General features: G+C 36.4%; 1 protein-coding gene across 1 annotated transcript; it reads right to left on the bottom strand.

Moving 5' to 3' along the window:
* Positions 1-20257, bottom strand: chd1l (chromodomain helicase DNA binding protein 1-like). The gene is made up of 25 exons (XM_073870299.1): positions 20014-20257; positions 19196-19308; positions 17417-17523; positions 16471-16585; positions 16342-16373; positions 16161-16242; positions 15862-16024; positions 14243-14398; positions 14070-14162; positions 13873-13969; positions 12336-12409; positions 11836-11946; positions 9453-9567; positions 8974-9127; positions 8610-8793; positions 8253-8398; positions 7995-8158; positions 6623-6818; positions 6073-6178; positions 5631-5701; positions 4801-4915; positions 4538-4646; positions 4096-4383; positions 2840-2924; positions 1-424 (listed from the first exon to the last, which is right to left on the bottom strand). The coding sequence occupies exons 1-25, from the start codon at positions 20102-20104 to the stop codon at positions 302-304; spliced, it is 3090 nt and encodes a 1029-aa protein (XP_073726400.1). The 5' UTR covers positions 20105-20257; the 3' UTR covers positions 1-301.
* Positions 20258-20431: the final 174 nt, after the last annotated feature.

Raw genomic sequence — 20431 nt, 5'->3', positions numbered from 1 at the left:
TTTTTGTAAGTTCCTTTTTATTAAAAATAGTCAGTGCAATAACCAAACCCAGAGAAAAACATAATCATTGCACATACACTTAATCTAACAACATGGATACAGAGTAGTATAAACACAGGGATAATGCATACTTTACAAACACTAGTACAAGGAACCCCACTGTTTTGTTGCTATTTTTAATATATAATGCTTAATTTAAATGTATAATTTACCTTCAGGGCTAACGTCATTATTAACCGAATACAGAGTAACTAAAAGTTTTACAGCAGATACTAAAAGTGATTTCACCATAGGCAAACTGTCAAGTTAATGAAATTACATATTTAGAGGCACTGACTTTCCTTTGATTAGCAAAGCAAGACTCCAACCACTTTTTCTTTACAAGGAGTGCCTGAGGGTACTGACGCAATACATCTCGCAGTTCCTGAAATGTAAGAAAGAATATAAAGAATAACACAGCTTTGTGAAGCAAATGCTGCTGAGAGATGGCATTACGAAGCAATTACAAATAATAGCGAAATGATGAGTTTAAAATCTAAAACAATAAGGGTTGGATAGGGTTAAGGTTAATCCAGGACTAGGCTTTAGTTATATTAGGACATTTTGGGGCGGTTTCCTTGACAGGGCTCATCCTAGTCCCAGACTAAAATGCTTGTTTGAGCTGCCTTAATTTAAAAACATTTTGCACTGTCATACCCCAACACACATCAGTGCCACTGCCCTGCTTCAAGACGCACACCAGCATCGCTTCCTTATAATGTACAGTACTGTGCAAAAGTCAAAGTCTTGCAATGTTATAGTGATCATATATAATTATTTCTTGGTCTCTTTATTAGAATAAAACCAGAAAATACAGGAAATTCTTATGTACTATTAAAAATAGTATAAAAGTATAAGCTGAAGTGTTTAAGTATTTAGGATGAACTCCCCTTCCACTTAAGCAATAGCAGGAAACTGCAGGGTCTCTTAAACCTAAAAAAAATTAAATCCTAATTTCTAATTCTAATCGAATGATCTCCTCAAAACTTCAAGATGTGTTTTTTGCACACTAAATACTGACTGATGCCTTTTAAATTTTGTGCACATATTTCATGTATTTTCTGTTAGTATCTTCATAAAACGAGTGAAAAATAAATATGGATGGACATTAAAACTTTGCTAAAACAAGAAGGCTGCTGGTGGTGGTACCACTTTTTGCACAGACTTTTGCACATTAGTGTATGTTTTAAAGAACTTCTTAAATGTCCTTATATAACTAAGGCTATGTTTAGTTATATAGGCTATGTTTTGTTTACGGTGGCGTAGTGTAAATGAAAGGCGCAAACGTGGCAAAAGTAATGCGCCTTTCATTTACACTACGCCACCGTTTTCGACCCTCATAAACGTTGTAACGCTGAAGACCCTGTTTTAGTTTGAGAACTCCGGGGTTGCACTGCAGTGTAAATGAACGTAGACAGAGTATAATGTAAACGAACAGCTGATGTTACCGTGTCAGCGCATTATTTTAAAAGTAAAAATTATTTTGGAAATTAAATGGAGGTTTGCAACGGAGGTTTAACTTATGCCAAAAATAGTAAACATCTACCAACCAGCTATTATAAACGCTATATCAGATTGTTCTAACATGTATCCTTATAGATAATGTCTGTTTTATTTTATGTTTAAGTATTGTTAGTTTTGAAAATTGTTGTAATGTTGTTTATGTTTTGTTTAAATTTAGTTAGCTTATTAAAAAAGATAGACTGTAATTTTAAACGGCATATAGGGCGTTGTAAAGGCCAATATGAAGGGAGAATTGTTATGGGTCAGACATTATTTTCGAGATTAATTTAAGTTTTGTTTGCTACTTTAAAATGAATTTTGTTTCATATAATTTGTCTCTTAATTTTAATCGATGTTTTGTTGATAAGTTTCGTGAATATAAATTAATAAAAACAATAAAATCAACGTCATATTAATTCTATTTCTGTGTTGCTAGCGGAGGACGTGCATGGACCTTGCACACTTTTAAAATTTACGTCATATTAATTTTTAATACTTTAGCCGGCCACGCTTTTTTGTCGGAGAATGCGTGTGAGGGAACACACGCACTGAACAGCGACAGGTAAGGAAAGATAAGTTATTTGGTGTTTTTCTGAAGAATACATTCAGTTCGTACAAAAATTCTCAAATGGTTGGAATGCTTCCTTTTTAAATCATAAAGACCTTTATAACATCAACATTAACCTATTAATCATATTAATAAAAAGATCCAGGTACGAATTTTTGTCACCCCTAAGCTGCATAAATGCGCAAAGGTAAGCTATTATTAGAGTAATAAGTTATTTTACACTTTTATGCACATGCCCAGTTACGTGATTGGTCATGTTTCATGCGTTTATGGTCGTGTATAGTGTGGATGAAGATTCTTTTTAAAATGCCAGTATAAACGAGGATCGTTTTCATTTTAAAATGCCGTTTTAAAACGCAAATGCTCTAATGTAAACAGGGCCTAAGACCTAGTCCTGGGTTAACCTTAACCCTGGCTGGGAAACCGCCCCTTTAAGTGTTAAGTATTTAAGTAGTATTTACAAACATACCTTACAAAAACAACACAGGTGTGCATCTTAAGACAAAACAATGGCACTAATATATGTTAAGATATGTCAGTGCATGATGTTTTTAGTCTGGGACTAGGATATGCCCTGTCCAGGAAACTATCCGTAAACTATCAAATGACTAAAAATGTGATACTTTAAAAATAAAAATAAATTTGAAAATGTACAGTATGCTCTATTAAAAAAACAAAATTTAAAGGGATCAGATAGTAATAGTATTGTTTAAGTGTTGATTTTATTACCTGTACATGAACAGGGCTTTCCACTTCTCCTACAACGTGAGTGACGTGTGAGCTCATGAGATCCTCTTCATCACCGTCATATGTGCAACAATATTAAGGAGTTAACGGGTCGCATCAACAACTTTTTATTATATGCAAAAAATATTTAGTGGTATAGTTGAGTGGATAAACATCTGGCAGCTAAAAGGTCATAGGTTACAATCTATGAAATACTTGTGCTCGATTAAAAACAGCCAATCAGAACACACTGGGACAGCTAACAAATCTAAGCATATTGAGTATTTCTGAGGGATGGGCTTTATAGATCCAGGAACTAAACAGTCTGTTTTTATGAGAATGTAAATAGCGGTTCAGAATTAAGGTAAAATATATGAAAAATACATTAACATAAATGCATAACCACCACCTTAAGGTTCCTATGTGCAGGAACTTGCAATTTAAAGGATAGGACATTAAGGTCCCATACACACTGCATATTAATTTGGTTGTCACTTTACCTTTTAATGCTTTATCCTGTTCTGTACACACACAGTTCAGTAATTTACGGGACTGACAACCGCATTCTACAACCGCATTAACTCCTGTAGTGACAACCCATTAACAGAAACTCTGCATAGTGTGAACATGAACTCTGCATAGTGTGTACATAAATGAACTGAACAACTAGTAGTTAATAAAGTGAACATGACAGCTCTCTCTTCTGAAAAAAAAATGCCTAGAAGGGGGAAAAGTCTTCTGTATGCACAGTGCAGAAAATGACAAAGGCACGAGCGTTTGCTGACTAGTGTTGCCAGATCTTGCACGAAAAAAAACGAACAGAAACAAGAACAAGCGAACAAGAAAATCCAATAATAAACCGAAATAAATCCAAATGCTTTACCTCAAAGATCAAAATATTGTTACTGGCACCTTCATACTTTAATAACATCAAAAACTTGTAAGTACAAAAAAGACGAGGACCTGGCAACACTGCAAGACAAAATCAACAAATGCGTTCGATACACAACGCCAAAACTGAGGTTTACTGCAGAACATAATTATTTTGGTCAAAGCTGTGAGTGATAAGCACGCGAGATGGCAGAACGTTGCTACGGTTATCTCTGTGTCAATCATCACATTTTCGAGAGTGAGTCTTGTTTTGTGCAGACATGAAACGAACATTTAGGGGATTCACTCCCGCATTTAAATGCGGCTGTCACTCTTGCAAGTTTGCAGTGTGTACGAGGCCATATGCAACAAACATGAAAGGATATGTGATTAAGTAGCGTGTAAGCTTCTTCTTTTCAGTAGCAGCCATGTTGTAGAAGTAAACATGAACACCTCTCATGAAGTCAGCCAACCCTGGTGCACTTTGACCTTCTTTTGACGTAACGGAGAGCTTTGGTGACTGTGTTGAGCCTTTACTAGTACCAGGAGGACTGCGGGAGTGTATTGACCCGGCCGGTGAGGATGCTCCCGGCGCACAGGCAGAAGCTGAGGTAGATGGAGAAGTTGTGGTTGAAGCTATTGTGGTAGAGCGTGAAGAGGTGCGACTATAGTAGTAGCTAATAATCAAGTTAAGGAAGATTACATCCTGTCACTTTTTTGCCATTTCACAAGGTATTTCAACTATAATAATGTATAATACACATAATACGCATTCTAAAACAAGCATTCCATCTTAAAATGGTCTTATTTAACTCTTTCATGGTAGGATACATTGAGGTAGGGATGCCTTTGGAGGCCAGGTGCTTGCGTATGAGTCTCTCTGTACCATACCAGTTGAAGCCTTTAGTGGAGTGGCCAATCCGAGGCAGATGAACACTTGCTATGGATGAAAGCCAAGAAAATGAGCGTTGATACATTACATACATTCCTCGCATATTCTTACTTATTAAACCGACCTCCAAATTCTTTTATTTTATGATCATTCACATTTGCAAAAACGTATGACCCCGACTGAATATATATATACACTATACCCTTCTTTTGTTTGGCATCTCTATAGATCTTCTTAAGGGCTTCCTCCAAGGCGGTAAGACGAATGCCTGATAAGTTATTGGCTTTATCTCTCTGCTGGGCAACTATAAGCGCCAGCTACAGAAACAGATCAGACAGATATTTAATAAACGAATGGTTAAAGGGACACTCCCCTAGAGTTAAACATTTGATTTTTACCGTTTTGGAATCCATTCAGATGATCTCCGGGTCTGGCGGTACCACTTTTAGCATAGCTTAGCATAATCCATTGAATCAGACTAGACCATTAGCATTGCGCTCAAAAATGACCAAATAGTTTTGATATTTTTCCTATTTAAAACATGACTCTTCTGTAGTTACATTGTGTACCAAGACCAATGGAAAATTTTAAGTTGCGATTTTCTAGGCAGATATGGCTAGGAACTATACTTTCATTCTGGCTTAATAATCAAGGACTTTGCTGCTGTAACATGGCTGCAGCAGGCGCAATGATATTACACAGTGCCCGAAAATAGTCCCCTGCTATTGAAAGTTATCAACTTTTAAAAACTCTTAATACACCATGTAACTACAGAAGAGTCAAGTTTTAAATAGGAAAAATATCAAAACTCTTTGGTCATTTTTGAGTGCGATGTTAATGGTCTAATCAGATTCAATGAATTATGCTAAGCTTTGCCAAAAGTGGTACCGCCAGACCCGGAGATCAACCGAATGGATACCAAAACTGTAAAAACCAAGTGTTTAACAATAGGGGAGCTGGAAAATTAAAGGGAGTGTCCCTTTAAAATAATTAACAGCATTACATTAAGTATCAGACAGTGTGCTGACTTACATAGTCTCTTCCACTGAATCTCGACTGCTTGTCGTCAATAGGAAAAACCAAAACATTTCCCAGCTCTAAATCTGGAACACATATCAATTCATCATTCATATGGCCTTTTATTTACACAAAAAGATAGATAGACAGACAGACAGACAGACAGACAGACACAGACAGACAGACAGACAGATAGATAGAACCATCCGTTTACAGTAAACTATTCTCATAAAAGCTGTGACATCACAACATTTGTGACATCCGTAATTAAGTTTTCACATCTTTAAAAGCATAATGGTTCAGGTTGCTAAATTAACGTTGACAGATTTATGGTAAGTCAACATACAAAGAGCATTAAAAAGTACTCTTTGTCCAAACAGATACTGACGTCAGTTGGGAATGTTTGGTATGGCAGAGCACCAGTTGGGCCTGTCAGAGCAAAGTGAGTTTTTTTCACCTTTCATGTCACCAGCCAACTCGTATTGCTTCCTCGGCTCATCTGATCTGAGCTCCAAAGCGGTAAACAATCCTCCTCTTCCCCAGTATCCAGAGTCATCAACACAAAATACACACATCATCACATTATGCATTACTATCGGAAAAGAAAATATACAATTTTTGATATCCACCATTGCCAAAGTGATGATTGTTTGAACAGCTTTCCTGAACACTCTACCCATCCTCCATTTGGTCTGACAAAGAAGAGACAACCCCTTCCCCCAACACCATTGGCTGAAACAATGTTTGCTGGACGGGATGCTCGAATAAACAAAGAGATGCGTCGAAAGCGCTTCAGAGCCGCAGTATTTACACTATTTGGGAAGTCAACATGCCAGTGGCACTAACAGTGTCTTTGCATGTTAAGCTTGGAGAGCAGAAAGTATTCTGCTTCACCTTTAACTACACTGAGGTTATTTTAACATCTACATCTGTTAACACTCCATCAATATGTCTGCCAGAGTAGTATCTTTTTAATAAGAGGTTTTTATTAGAGACATACCAACACAGTGCACAATGATGGCATCCTCTCGATCAGCCTGAGGGTGGGTCACGTCACCCAGCACATAGCGAATGGCCGTGTGATCCGAATCGGTTGAGCTTAAGCTGACATCTTCGTCATCATCAGGCTCCACATCTTCACCCTCGCTGTCCACACAGGGCAAGCACAGTGATCTGTAGCCGCACGAGTCCCACCAAGCCATCCTGCAAATAAAAAACACAAGGCCTGAAAAAAGACATCTACGGGAACAAACTGGCCAAATATAAGGAACAGAATAGTAGGGGTGCGTGGGGCAAAAACTAACGCAGGGTAAGTTGTAACACAGACTGTTTACATTGTTGCACAAGGTTGAGCGTTTAGTTTTTCTGGTATTTTTTTTACGCTGCCAAAATATGATCTCCCGCAAAGGATTGGAAATGCATAATGTTTTTCCAGAGAGTTATTGATGAACGAATGTTTTGGTGGCATGTAAGTCAATTTTTTCATCATATCTTTTTTTCGGTTTCTAAGTTGGGTATGTAAGATACCAAATCCAATGCTATGTCATATTAATCAGTGTCTTGTTGACTAAAACATAGCATCGTTTTGAAATATGTCTGCAGCTCTTAGCAACTTTTTTGGTGGGCTTGAAAATATTTTGACCCAGCGGGGTTAATTGTAACACTGTGTTACAACTAACCTCTCAGCTCTTACGATATGAAAACCACTAACGTTAGCGTAATTCTTGCTGTTGTTATAAATAGGCTACATACGAATGATTGCTTGCTGCCAACAAAATAAATGTGCCTGTCTTATCAAAAATTGTGTTAAAATTAATTTTTGTTCATATCTTTAATATTGATTGATCAAGGTCACGTCAAAGATTGAAATCATAATGAAATGAATGGCTAAAATCAGACTTTGATGCATTTTCTCGGAATTTGATTTTGAAACTGTAGTATGATTATTACAGACTGTGTCACATATAAAAAATGTATTTGTCATAATTGTTCTTCTTTTTCTCACATATTTAGACATTTGTATCCATTTATAAGTGCTGGATGAATAAATACAGTGTGGATACCTGTCTATTATAGACAGATATATAAACAATATCCACTTCAAGTATGTAGACAAAATAGTATTGAAATATTTGCCTGCAAACTTAATTTTTAGCAAGTGTTACAATTAACCCCACCTATGGGGTAAGTTGTAACGTTTACACTTCTGTCACGTTTGGTGTAATTGTCCAAGAATGGTAAGTACTAGACACAAACTTCAAATGTTCAGTTGTAGCAGAGATGTTTGTGTTGCTTGTGTAAAAATATAATTAATCAAACTCAAATATTTTTTGAATGATTTAGCCTAAACCAAAAAGCGCCCCGCTCTCCCCTACTTACTTTTTCTTATGATTTAGTTCTTCCTGTTGTCTCTTTCTCTCCTCCTGTAGTTTTGCTCTCTTTGCAGCAACTTCTTGTCTTTTCTGACGTCTCTCTTCTAACTCTAAATCCGTAAGAGGCCTCTTCTTCCTCACTGGGGCGAATAGGGGACCAGAAAGCAATGCCTGATGAACAATGTCACATTTTAATTTTATCTACCGGTGTGAATAGATATACAGACAGACAGGTGAGTACAGTAAGTCGATAATAGATAGATACCCCAGCTTTATTACGAAGTGAGCGGCCCTCTTTCCCATCATCCTCTAGTTCAGCTAGCTGCTTTTCAAGTATCAGTTCAAAGGTCTTCTCATCCTCTGCACTGGGGTCCTTAGAGTAGTCTTTACCCTCAAAGTAGTACATGTGGCCTGAAAGAAAGGAAACACCTAACTTATTTAAAAAAAAAACATTGACCTTTATGCATTTGGCAGACATTTTTCTCCAAAGTGATTTACACTGCAAACTTTTTTTTAACCAATGTGTGTGCGTTTCCCGGGTAATGACTATACAGGACACACTGAGCTATACAGAAGCTCATAAAAGTAAGAATATTAAATATGAGCGAGGTAAAGGTCGTACTTTGCCCCTCTGTGTCGTCGTCATCTTCCTCTTCATCGCTCTCATTAAGCTTGACGTGCCCATCGTCCATGAGCCATTGCCCATTGCGGGACAGTCCTAGGATCAGCTTGAGGTCTACATCTTGAATTGAGCTCTCTTCTGACGACAGCAGCTTATCCACACCAAACTTCAGGATCTCACTCAACTGCGTGTGGTGTAAATACGAAGAAAAAATACAGAGAAATAAGGAAAATGTTTTTCTGTTTTACACCAAGTTAGGAAACCACAATTAGATACTCAGAGATATGAAACAGGAAACAGGACGTAGTAAAAGCATATTGAAGATAAGCTTTCTGATGAAACAGGCGCGTGGAGCTCTCTTCACCTGAAGGCCGGAAGTTGCAGATTGAGCCTGGTCCAGCAGAGAAAAACGTCCTTCCTCAATCACCGTGTTTGTGAGACGGAGTTTAGAAACGGCACGGGAATAAATAATCTCCTCAACTGTATCTCTACCAAGGAGCCGGATCACTTTAACAGCCCTACATACACAATAAAAATAAGAATTTAACAACACATGCAAATCTTCTCCTCATTCACTCAGTCTTCTCCATCTCATTTGTAAATCCGGATATACAGATGTATCCAAACATATCAGTAAAACAAAAACACAGAAAAGGTGTTTCAGCTACTGTGAACATGTGGAGGTGCAAATGAAAATGGCCACTATGTCATTCAATGGGAAAGTGTGGAAACAGACGAACATGTTTGGAATGAATAGACAATGAAACAAAATTGCATTTTTGTGTAAACTACTTTCAGTGAAACTAAACGTTGAAATGCTAAAATGTTTTCCCAGCAAATTACCTTGTTTGTCCAATCCTGTGTGCTCGTGCTGCTGCCTGTAGGTCATTCTGTGGGTTAAAGTCACTGTCCACAAAGATCACAGTATCTGCTGCTGTCAGGTTCATTCCAACCCCCCCTAAAATGCGGATGAAATTGTTGTGTCACACATGGTCTTTAAATCCATGTATATATTTAGTAAAACATTATAACAGTAAGCCTGTGATTATATCGACAGACACTGCTGTACTCTAGAAAATTTTAAGATTAAATATTATCTCTATATATCAAAAAGGATGCAGTATTCGGCTTTTAGTTCTGCATTGCATTCTCATACATGCACAATCTGATGAGATGATTAGACGTTTTTAATTTTTTTGTGAAAGGCACAGATAAGGTTTCTATAAATTATATACTAGATGATGTTTCCATACAAAACACCAGGGCAAATCTGATGATTGTAGTCTTAAAATAAAATTATCTGTACTTTATTCGGTTAAAATAAAACAAAATCAGTTTTTGAACTTAAGTTTTTGATCAGTTTTGAAGTACATAAGCAATCAGTGTTTAAAACTGTAACCTTTACCCCAGTTAAAAATGGTAAGCCTACAGTAATGATTTATAATATGAGCTGTCGGGTCAGATTTCACAGAAAAGTCTGTTGTTTTTCAAATACACGTAATGATAAGTACTAGAGATGCATTGATACAGTATATCAGACTATAATTGGTATCAGATAATACAAGTATTTTTTACATGCTGACAGTCATGGTCGATATATCCTGTCAATTAAAAGAAAACAGGAAAGGGCAATGAATTTGAGCATATAGAAAATGTTAAAAATCATCACTAGTTTAATGTTCAATATTAAAGGACACTCCACATTTTTTGAAAATATGCTCATTTTTCAGCTCCACTAGAGTTAACCAATTGATTTTTTACCGTTTTGGAATTTATTTAGCCGATCTCCAGCTCTGGCGGTACCACTTTTAGCATAATCCATTGAGTCTGATGTGACCATTGGCATCGCTCTCAGAAATGACCAAAGAGTTTTGATATTTTACCTATTTTAAACAATATCCTACGCCAATATGGCTAGGAACTATACTCTCATTCTAGCATAATAATCAAGGATATTACGCAGTTCTCGAAAATAGTCCACTGCTATTGAAAGTTACCAAGGGGACTATTTTCGGTCGCTGCGTAATATCATTGCGCCTGCTACAGCCATGGTACGGCAGCAAAGTCCTTGATTATTACGACAGAATAAGAGTATAGTTCCTAGCCATATCTGCCTAGAAAATTGCAACTTTTAATTTTCCGTCGGTCTTAGTACACGATGTAACTACTGAAGAGTCATGTTTTAAATAGGAAATATATCAAAGCTCTTTGATCGTATTTGAGCCCGATGCTAATGGTCTAATCAGATTCAATGCATTATGCTAAGCTATGCTAAAAGTGGTACCACCAGACCCGGAGTGAATGGATTCCAAAACTGTAAAATGTATTGTTTATTTGTAGCTTTCATATAGGACGCGGTGTGCGCTGCGCTCGCCGCTGGGTTCAGCGCAGCCAAGCGATTTGCGCTCTGCTGGCCAGACCAAAGTAGGTCAAAGTACTACAGTGTTATATTTGGGTTAAATAGTGGATGAGGAATACAAAACTGATGTTGCCCGTCTCCATTTCACGTAACTTTAAGCTGCCTACCTACAACAAGCTACCTGCTTAAAACACAGCTGACATGCCAACTTAAATGGCTACGTGTTTCCATGACACGGCTTTCCTTCCGATGTCTCTGTAGGAGCGTAAACTTGTAGTATAAACCTCCGGGAATTTCTGAGTATAAGCTTTTTGTCCATTTTGATTGTGTATCTTGTTTAAATGCCCCATTTCTATTGGCCACACAGGTAATTGTCACAAAGCGCAGCGCAAAAGTTAAACTATTTTGAACTCTGACACGCTTTGCTCGACGCAACAATAAACTGCCCTCGCGCAGTGCAAGCCATTGAAATAAATGGGTTTCATAGCGCAGCTCACACCGTGTCCTATGTGAAAGCCGCATAGCCCTAGGAAATTATATGAATGAAGAAAACTCAGAAAATGAATTCTTCAGAATTTAGTTAATGTAAGTATAACCACCAAACTATCGATATCTGCAAACTATCAGTGTCAGTGGACAAATTTATTATCGGTGCATCTCTAATAAGTACATCAAGTAACCTGCTACTTTATGTTATAAACAAAGATGGCAATAGAAATCAAAAGTCATCAAAATCTCCAAAGCAAAATGAAAAAAAAAATATCAAAATAAAAACAAATCTGCACAGCTGTTTATTAATATAGTGTTGATGGTAATGTCTAAATAATATCTGTTGCTGGGATTGGTGCTTTCAGACTGTAAACTCACCAGCTTTGGTGCTAAGAAGGAATATAAACACATCTTTGGTGCTGAAGTTTTTGATAGCTAGGTTACGTTCCTCTCCCCGGACTGAGCCATCCAGACGCTCATAACTGTAACCTACAGAGGTGAGAGACACCAATCAGACCTGGCAGTTACAGGGACAGTGGCATGTTAACGCACACGCAGCAGTAAACACAGGATGTGATACTGAACCCACATCAACTGCTCTAGATCAGCAGACTAGATTACTAGAACAACATGTATAGTATGTTTGCACAAATGTTCCATATTGAGAATAAAATTTCCCCAACAACTACGAGCCAACACAATTGTGTGTCATTGTTAAGTAATTCAAATTTATAAATGTGACTTTATATAAACATTTCAAGTTTTTTGTTCTGGCTTTTGGAAGCAGTTTGTTTGGATTAAAAAGCAATCGCTTTGGTGGTCTGTCATTTATGTCAAGAAACCACAAAAATAATGTAAAGTTTTTTTTTCTTTTGTACCTCTGTACTCCAAGTAATCTTGCAGAATATCCAGCATTCTGGTCATTTGAGAGAACAGAAGAACTCGATGGCCCCTGAAAATGATAATTACATAATCACCTATTTAATTGTATGCATTTATTACAATCCACTAGAAAAATACTGTAGTAAACTTTTAGTACTTACTAAAGTAAACTAGTAAAATTACTAAAACTGATAAGGGTGGTTTGCCAGATAGGGTTTAGATTAATTCAGTACAAGGCATTAGTTATATTAGGACATTAGATTAGTTTATACAAACACAACCTTACAAAAAACTCTACTGGTGTGCATCTTAAAATGGCAAACAATGGCAGTAATATATATTAAGATATGTCATTCCAAAATGTTAATTAAAGGAAAACACCACCGTTTTTCAATATTTTACTATGTTCTTATCTCAACTTAGATTTAGAATAAATACATACCTATCTTTTTTCAATGCGTGCACTTTTAATCTTTGTACAGCGTCTCATGAATGTGTTAGCATTTAGCCTAGCCCCATTCATTCCTATGGCTCCAAACAGGGATTACATTTAGAAGCCACCAAACACTTCCATGTTTTCCCCATTTAAAGACTGTTACATGAGTAGTTACATGAGTAAGTATGGTGGCACAAAATAAACTTTTGTTTGGAGCCATAGGAATGAATGGGGCTGGGCTGGATGCTAACACATTCACGAAGCGCTGTACAAGGATTGAAAGTGCACGCATTGATAAAAGATAGGTATGTATTAATTCATCTAAGTTGGTAAGAACATAGTAAAATATAAAAAAACGGTGGTGTTCCTTTAAGGCAGCTCAAACATTCATTTTAGTCTGGGACTAGGATAAGCCCTTTCCAGGAAACCATAGTAAATACTACAGTATTTCCTAAAGTTTATCAATTCCCTATACCAGAGGTCTATAATCTTTTCCAGGCCTGGGACCCCTTAATGGATAGAGAGGAGGATCAGGGGCCCCTAGTACATCTATCAAATTATGACTGGATTTACATACTTTGCTATGATGGTTAAAAAGGTATAAAATAATTTTTTGTGGCATACTACATGGCATTTTAGTTTAATTGAATATATATCTTATCGTGGCAATGTTATGCCCTTCATTTTAATTATTTCATTTTTTTATTATTAGCCTATTAATACATTGCTTTCAAACAATATTTGGAGAACCCCCAATAATACCACCACGAACCCCCATAACTAAATTACAATAGCAACATTAGCAAAGTGTAGCCATTACTTCTACAGCTTACTACAGTTTACAATAGTAAATACTAAAGTATTTTTCGTGTTGGAATATTTAATGATGTTGCATGAAGCTCAAACAGTTCGAGTTCCTATGCTTTTTACAACGCTGCAATGCAACGGACCAAAAAGTTACGTATAATTTAGAATATCAAAATCCATTTCTCACTTAAGAGGACGTTTCACCAACTAACTAGCCACCATCTCAAATTCTTAAATGAGAAAGAATTGTTTGCAAGTGACAGGAAGTTAAGACTTCAAGTAGGACACACCCCGCCTGAAGGTACGCCAACATGGAGTCCAGCAAAGACAGCTTCCCACTAGCCTCCACTAAATGCTCCCCCATCTCAAATGGTTCGGGTTCCACACCTTATATCAAAAAGGAACAAAATGCAATAAATTACAGGTTGAAAATGCTAATTATTGGAAACCAGTGATGTGTTTAGAAAGAAATTAATGGAGTGATTACCATCAAACAAGTAGGGATGGTTCACACATTTCCTAAGCTGCATTAAAATGTTCAACAATCGGGTCTTATTGCTTTGATCCGTCCTAAAAGCATCTGAAATTATTAAAACACATTTAAAATACTGTTTATTTAAAAATGTATACCTGTTGTCATGCTCAGTAGTACAGTATTACCAGTATCTCTCATCAGAATTGCTTTATAGTATCTCTTCTGAAGAGCAGACAGCCCATGAAAAACCACAACTTCTGACTTCTTGGGTAGATCGGCCGCTACCTCTGTCTTAACCCTGCGTAGCAGAAAGGGCTGGAGGACTTGATGGAGCTCATCGGCTGTAAGCAAAATAACCGTATTACCAATTACAAAACTGTTTCTTATGATTTTCATCATTATGATAGCTTTCGGAAAATCAGATAGATTACTCAAGGAGAGATCATCTATGCCATGTTTTTAGGTTATCGTAAATGTTATCTTTGGCACCAAACCCCTCAAATGTCCCTATTTGTAACCTACATGTGAAACAGATCAGTTAGATCAACTGGTTTGTGATAAGCTGAAATAAAGTGTTTTTAGTGACGTTTTTTGTGACTCATCTGCTGCATGGACTCATGGCAATTAACTGCCAAATTGAACACACATCAAAAAACAGCTTTGAAAAGTGTGGCTGTCAAACCGGAGCCTTCAAAGTCACATATAGAAGCAATTATAGATATTTAACATTTGCTCAAACCAACAGCTTTAAGTGTTAAAGGGACACTCCACTTTTTTTTGAAAATATGCTCATTTTCTAGCTCCCCTAGGGTTACATATTTGATTTTTACCGTTTTGTAATCCATTCAGCTGATCTCCGGGTCTGGCGGTACCATTTTTAGCATAGCTTAGCATAATTCATTGAATCTGATTAGACCATTAGCATCATGCTAAAAAATAAGTGTTCGATATTTTTCCTATTTAAAACTTGACTCTTGTGTAGTTACATCGTGTACTAAGACGGACGGAAAATTAAAAGTTGAGATTTTCTAGGCAGATATGGCTAGGAACTATACTCGCATTTTGGCGTAATAATCAAGGACTTTGCTGCCGTACCATGGCTGCAGGAGGCGCAATGATATATCGCACTGCCCGAAAACAGTCCCCTTGGTTATTTTCAATGGCACGGGACTGTTTTCGGGTGCTGCGGAGTGTCATTGCGCCTCCTGCAGCCATGTTACGGCAGCAAAGTCTTTGATTATTACGAAAAGAATGAGAGTATAGTTCCTAGCCATATCGGCCAAAAAAAAAAAATCGCAACTTTTTATTTTCCGTCGGTCTAATTACACGATGTAATTACAGAAGAGTCGAGTTTTACATAGGAAAAAATATCGAAACTCTTTGGTCATTTTTGAGCGCAATGCTAATGGACTAATCAGATTCAATGGATTATGCTAAGCTATGCTAAAAGTGGTACCGGCAGACCCGGAGATCGGCTAAATGGATTCCAAAACGGTAAAAATCAAATGTTTAACTCTAGAGGAGCTGGAAAATGAGCATTTTTCAAAAAATGTAATACGGGTGCTGGCGGGCAACCATTTCGGTGCTCACACACTGGTTATGTTCACACAGTCAATGTTTGACATTTTAACATTTATATTTTGGTAAATTGGGGACTGATGCTTCAAATCATAATTTACCTGATGCAAGGTCATGAATTTGTTTTCATGATTAAGGGGGTTGAAGTGTCAACTGTGCATATGTTTTGATTAATCAATGTAAAAAAATTTTTTTTGGGGGGGGGAGGTTATTTGCACGGCCATACCTAAAGAGGAGTCATTCTGTACATCTGCATAGGCAATAACAAAGTCTTCAACATCGTCAGGAGAGAACAGACTGGGCTGAATGAAGGTGAGGAGGGAAAAGACTTCTTGCAGGTTGTTCTGAATGGGAGTACCTGTCAGGAGCACTCGAAATCCAACTGTAAACTGTAGATATAGTCGTAGAAGTGTCAGACACATGTTATTATTAATGGTAAGCTAAAATGTTCAAGTCAAAGTTTTACATTAGGGCTTTTACAGTGACTCAAATATATGTGAAACCAGCCTAATGCATTTCTGTAACCTTTGTGAGGGTTTCGTGTAACAATGACTGCTGGTTCTTCAGCCTGTGAGCTTCATCTACAACTAAAATCTTCCATTTCCAACTGTGGAAAGAAAAGGTACAGTTAGCTAATCAAAACAGTTAAGGAAATGTATAAAAGCTGAACTGTGGAAAAATAGTTTGTTTATATTGATTGGATCACCTTTTAAGATAGGAGGCATCCTTGAGGCACATCTATTAAAGATGAAAAAATAATTCAATTTAGCAATGATATTGCTTCAAATGTATACAAAATATTACGTATCTACCAACTCAAAACAGGTGCACTGACCTCATAGGTGGTGAGAAGAACATGAAAGTTTCTGTCAGTCCGGAGTTCGTTCTGGAGCTCCGCTCTTCTCTCTTTATCCCCAGTGTAAAAGATTACAGAAAGACTGGGACAGAAACTGGGCATAAAAGATGCAAAGAGGGTGAGAGCCTAAGCCTTCAAGCTATTATGTGACCCAGTCTGTGAAACCCAGGCTAAAGTCCTAATCAAATTATAAGATTAGGAGCATCAAAATTGGATTGCACTCATTGATTTCATTTTTATTTTAATTAAATATATTAACGTTATATTAGGTATTTCTTTACATTTTGTAGGATGATTTTATGTAGAAACAGTGATCTGGGTTTTCATAAGCAGGGTCATATATTACATTTATACAATTATTTTAAATTCTTAGAAAAAGTTTCATCATGAAAGATATCAAATATTTAAGAACCTTCATGTAAATGGCATCAACATAAAATGTATTACCTGTCTCAGAAAATCACATATCTCCTTCATCTCATATGCAACTGTTATGTAATATACGGCCTTTTTAACAATGTGTTATTTGGTTAAGAGTTTATTAAAGTGTGCAAAAAACTAAATATTTAAGAAATCTAAACAATTTTATAATTTTGAGGTAAAAAAAACCTGCAAATAATTTTCATCTTGTAACCCGAACAGAATTTAAACAATCTCCATATTCTGAGAATAACCCATTTGAATGCAACACTCATGTGCTGCTGTCTCCATCTAGTGACAATGACTGCACATTGCCTTTCAGACAATCTATCTGTTCATGCTAAATTAGTCATTCATTCAAATGACAGCACAGTTTCTCATTCCTGTACTAGTAATAACTGTTTGCAGTCGAGTCTTTGTAATCTAAAGTGACCTCACAAGCCTGAGCAGTGTATTGTGCACATGTATCTTCTATAAATTTTCCTAAAAAACATTATTTTCTTACCGTTCTACCTCTTGTCTCCAGTTCTCCAAAACAGACAAAGGGCACAGCACAAGGAAAGGTCCATTCATTTTAAGTCTTCCTCGAGCATATGCCAGCAGAGAGATGGTCTAAAAAAAGAGGATGACCCGTAACATGTGATAGCTGACGGTGGTTTTGAGATGCCATTTTATTTTTCTACAACATAATATTAGTTAGATGCAAGACTAATAAACAAAAAAAACTCAACTTAAAGCAACACTATGTAGTTTTTTTTTTACCTTTAAATAATGTCTCAAAAATTATTTAAGTGATAGAACAACTTTTAACTGGACAAATTGTACAGTTGCTGCAACCTGAGCAGCCTCCTAGCTGCTACAAGCACACTCTGAAAGTGGCGGTGGAGGGTAGGAAACACAGCCCCGCCTGCCTGCAGAAGAGTGTCTGATACCAGGCACTGCTGTGCTTTTCAACCACATGGGGGAGCTGGAAACTACATAGTGTTGCTTTAAGCCCCATGAAACACAATCTAATAAACTTGAATCATCTTTGAATAAATGAGAGATGCACTGATGTATCAGGCCAATTTTGCTTGAATAAAGTGATAAACAAGTGGTAACACTTTACAATAAGATTGTATTTGTTTACATTAGTTAATGCATTAGCTAACATGAACTATCAAAGTATATTAGTTATAATATGTTTTTCAGCATTTACTAATCTTTGTTAATGCCAATACAATTGTTCATGTTAGTTCATTGTGGATTAACTAATGTTAACAGCTGTATTTTTATTTAAAAAATGTATTATTAAATGCTGATATTAACAAAACTAAGATTACACTGTAAAAAGTGAAAGTTGGATTAACTAAAAAATTACTTCAATTGGTAACACCTAAAAATTTGATTTACTTACAGATTTTCTTAAAATTAAAATTTCTCACTTAAAGAAAAAAATGTAAGTGGTAAAAGCTTACATTTTTTAGGTGTTACCAATTTAAGTAATTTTTAAAAGGTTTTTTATCTTACATTTTTTAGAAATAAGTGAAAAAATGTAGGTTGATCAAAACTTAACATTTACAAGTGTTACCAATTGAAGTACTTTTTAAGTAGATCCAACTTTCACTTTTTACAGTGTAATAAATGTACAGACAAGTATGAAGCAGAGGATCTTAATAAGGTATTACGATCATTTTATGCATCTGTGCAAAGCTTCGCGGAAGGATAAAAATGTTAATTTAAAACAAATATGCCAATAAAATGTTTCAAATTCATATTAATGTCCAGTTTTTTTTCTTATGTGGCAAGTAATAAGCGGGATGTAGCTTTGCGTCGGGTCCTGATCACACTGTCGGGGCTTATTTCCCAATAACTACCGGCTGCCTCTACATTATCCCTTACTTAACAAATACAACCTTATTGTAAAGTGTTTCCAAATGTGTATTTATACTTATTAATTAACTGGGTGAAGGCACTGATTTGTATAATGATGACTGCATAATACAATATTGTTCTCTGGGTAAAATAATGATATACTTGCCAAAACAAAATGAAATCTGTACAACTATAGTTTGTCATTTAATCTGTGTAAAACTGATGATGCACCAGAAAAAAAATCTTAAGAGTTTCAGAAATGTGCTATTTAAAAAAATTATCAAACCAATAAACTATTTTAATAACAAAAGATCAAATAAGTGATAAATATCAGTGTCGGCAATAACTATTTGATCAAATCAGCTGAACAATTCAAGTGGTGCATCCCTAACATTATCTATAGATAATACAAATCAGATTATTTTTTAACCTGGCAGGTCTTTCCTAGACCCATTTCATCACCCAGTATACAGCCTTGCTGGTTCTTCATACACTGTGAGAGCCACCTCACTCCATCCAACTGATAGGACCTCAAAGTAATAGCTGTTAGGGGATAAAATATTGAGGTGTTGTTAGTAACAAAGTAACTTTCCCTGGTCCAAAAAAAAATCAAAACTGAACATGCTGGCCATGCCCATAAATGTAGTCTAGGTAAGAAGCCAGAGACATCCCACCCTGCAAAATCTCACTTTATTATATAATGTTACTTATTATGACTTCAACAAGGCCAGCCAGCTATGCTATTGAAACAAATGACACATAATGAATGGATCATGGCACATAAAATCCTTATTCATCAGGGGTAAACTTTAATGTTCTTACAATTAAGTGTAGAATTTTCCTTATTTTTTGACACTACGGTGTAAATACACTACAGTAGAAAGAAAGCCTCCTGAAGAGTAACTTAATGAACAGAAGAGGTCGATTGTAAGCCCGCCCACAGCAGATACTTATCTAGTTATCATGAATAGAGAGTGTCTTTAAAAATATTTGAACTTGACCTCTCTAACTAATTCGCACTTTTCAAATTGTTACTTTACATCGTTTGCAGGGATCCACTATCAATATGTGGTACAGTCCCGCAACGTCCGGGATAGGACAGGTGGGATGTCAGAAAAGCTGATAGTTTAGGTAGCGAAGCCGATATTTGAACACTTGGCAAAGACAAAATGTTTATTCGTGTTATAAAATATCTTATCATGTTTGTCTGAACTTTTATATTGTAAAAATCTCTCGATAATTACACACCTAGCCCCCATTTTTTCAGGTCGTTCTCCGTAAGTTCCGATTGGTCCTTTTCTGGTATGTTGTTCTTTACTGCTCGAAGAAACTTTGACATTTTTAGGTTGAATAAGTTAGTTATTACTTAGGAAAATGCATTTACTTGACTATTAATGTGAATTGTTATACTTTGCGCGCGCCAGTCGAGTTTGAAGTAAACTTCGCCATGTAACTACTTCCTGCAACAGTAGGTGGGCGGGAACAAAGACAAGTGTCGTCCAATCACAAGCCAGCTATGTCAATACGTTCGAAGCAGTTTAAAGGAGCCATGCCTAAAATATGAAAACATGAACAACCCAAAATAGATTTCCCTGTAAGTTTAAAATTAACAACGTACCAAATTATCTATGATATCAGTTTAGGTTATAGGACATAACATCATTAA

This window comes from Misgurnus anguillicaudatus, chromosome 8 (assembly GCF_027580225.2).
Source record: "Misgurnus anguillicaudatus chromosome 8, ASM2758022v2, whole genome shotgun sequence".
Classification (NCBI taxonomy): domain Eukaryota; kingdom Metazoa; phylum Chordata; class Actinopteri; order Cypriniformes; family Cobitidae; genus Misgurnus; species Misgurnus anguillicaudatus.
Note: the sequence above shows the minus strand (reverse complement) of the source record. Positions and strands in the feature narration are given on the sequence as shown.

Coding starts and splice junctions, on each gene's coding strand:
- chd1l (XM_073870299.1), bottom strand. CDS start 20,104: ATGTCAAAGTTTCTTCGAGCAGTAAAGAACAACATACCAGAAAAGGAC. Junction 19,309..20,013: donor CCTGAAAAAATGGGGGCTAG/GTGTGTAATTAT, acceptor ATCCCCTAACAG/CTATTACTTTGAGGTCCTAT. Junction 11,947..12,335: donor AGATTACTTGGAGTACAGAG/GTACAAAAGAAA, acceptor TCACCTCTGTAG/GTTACAGTTATGAGCGTCTG.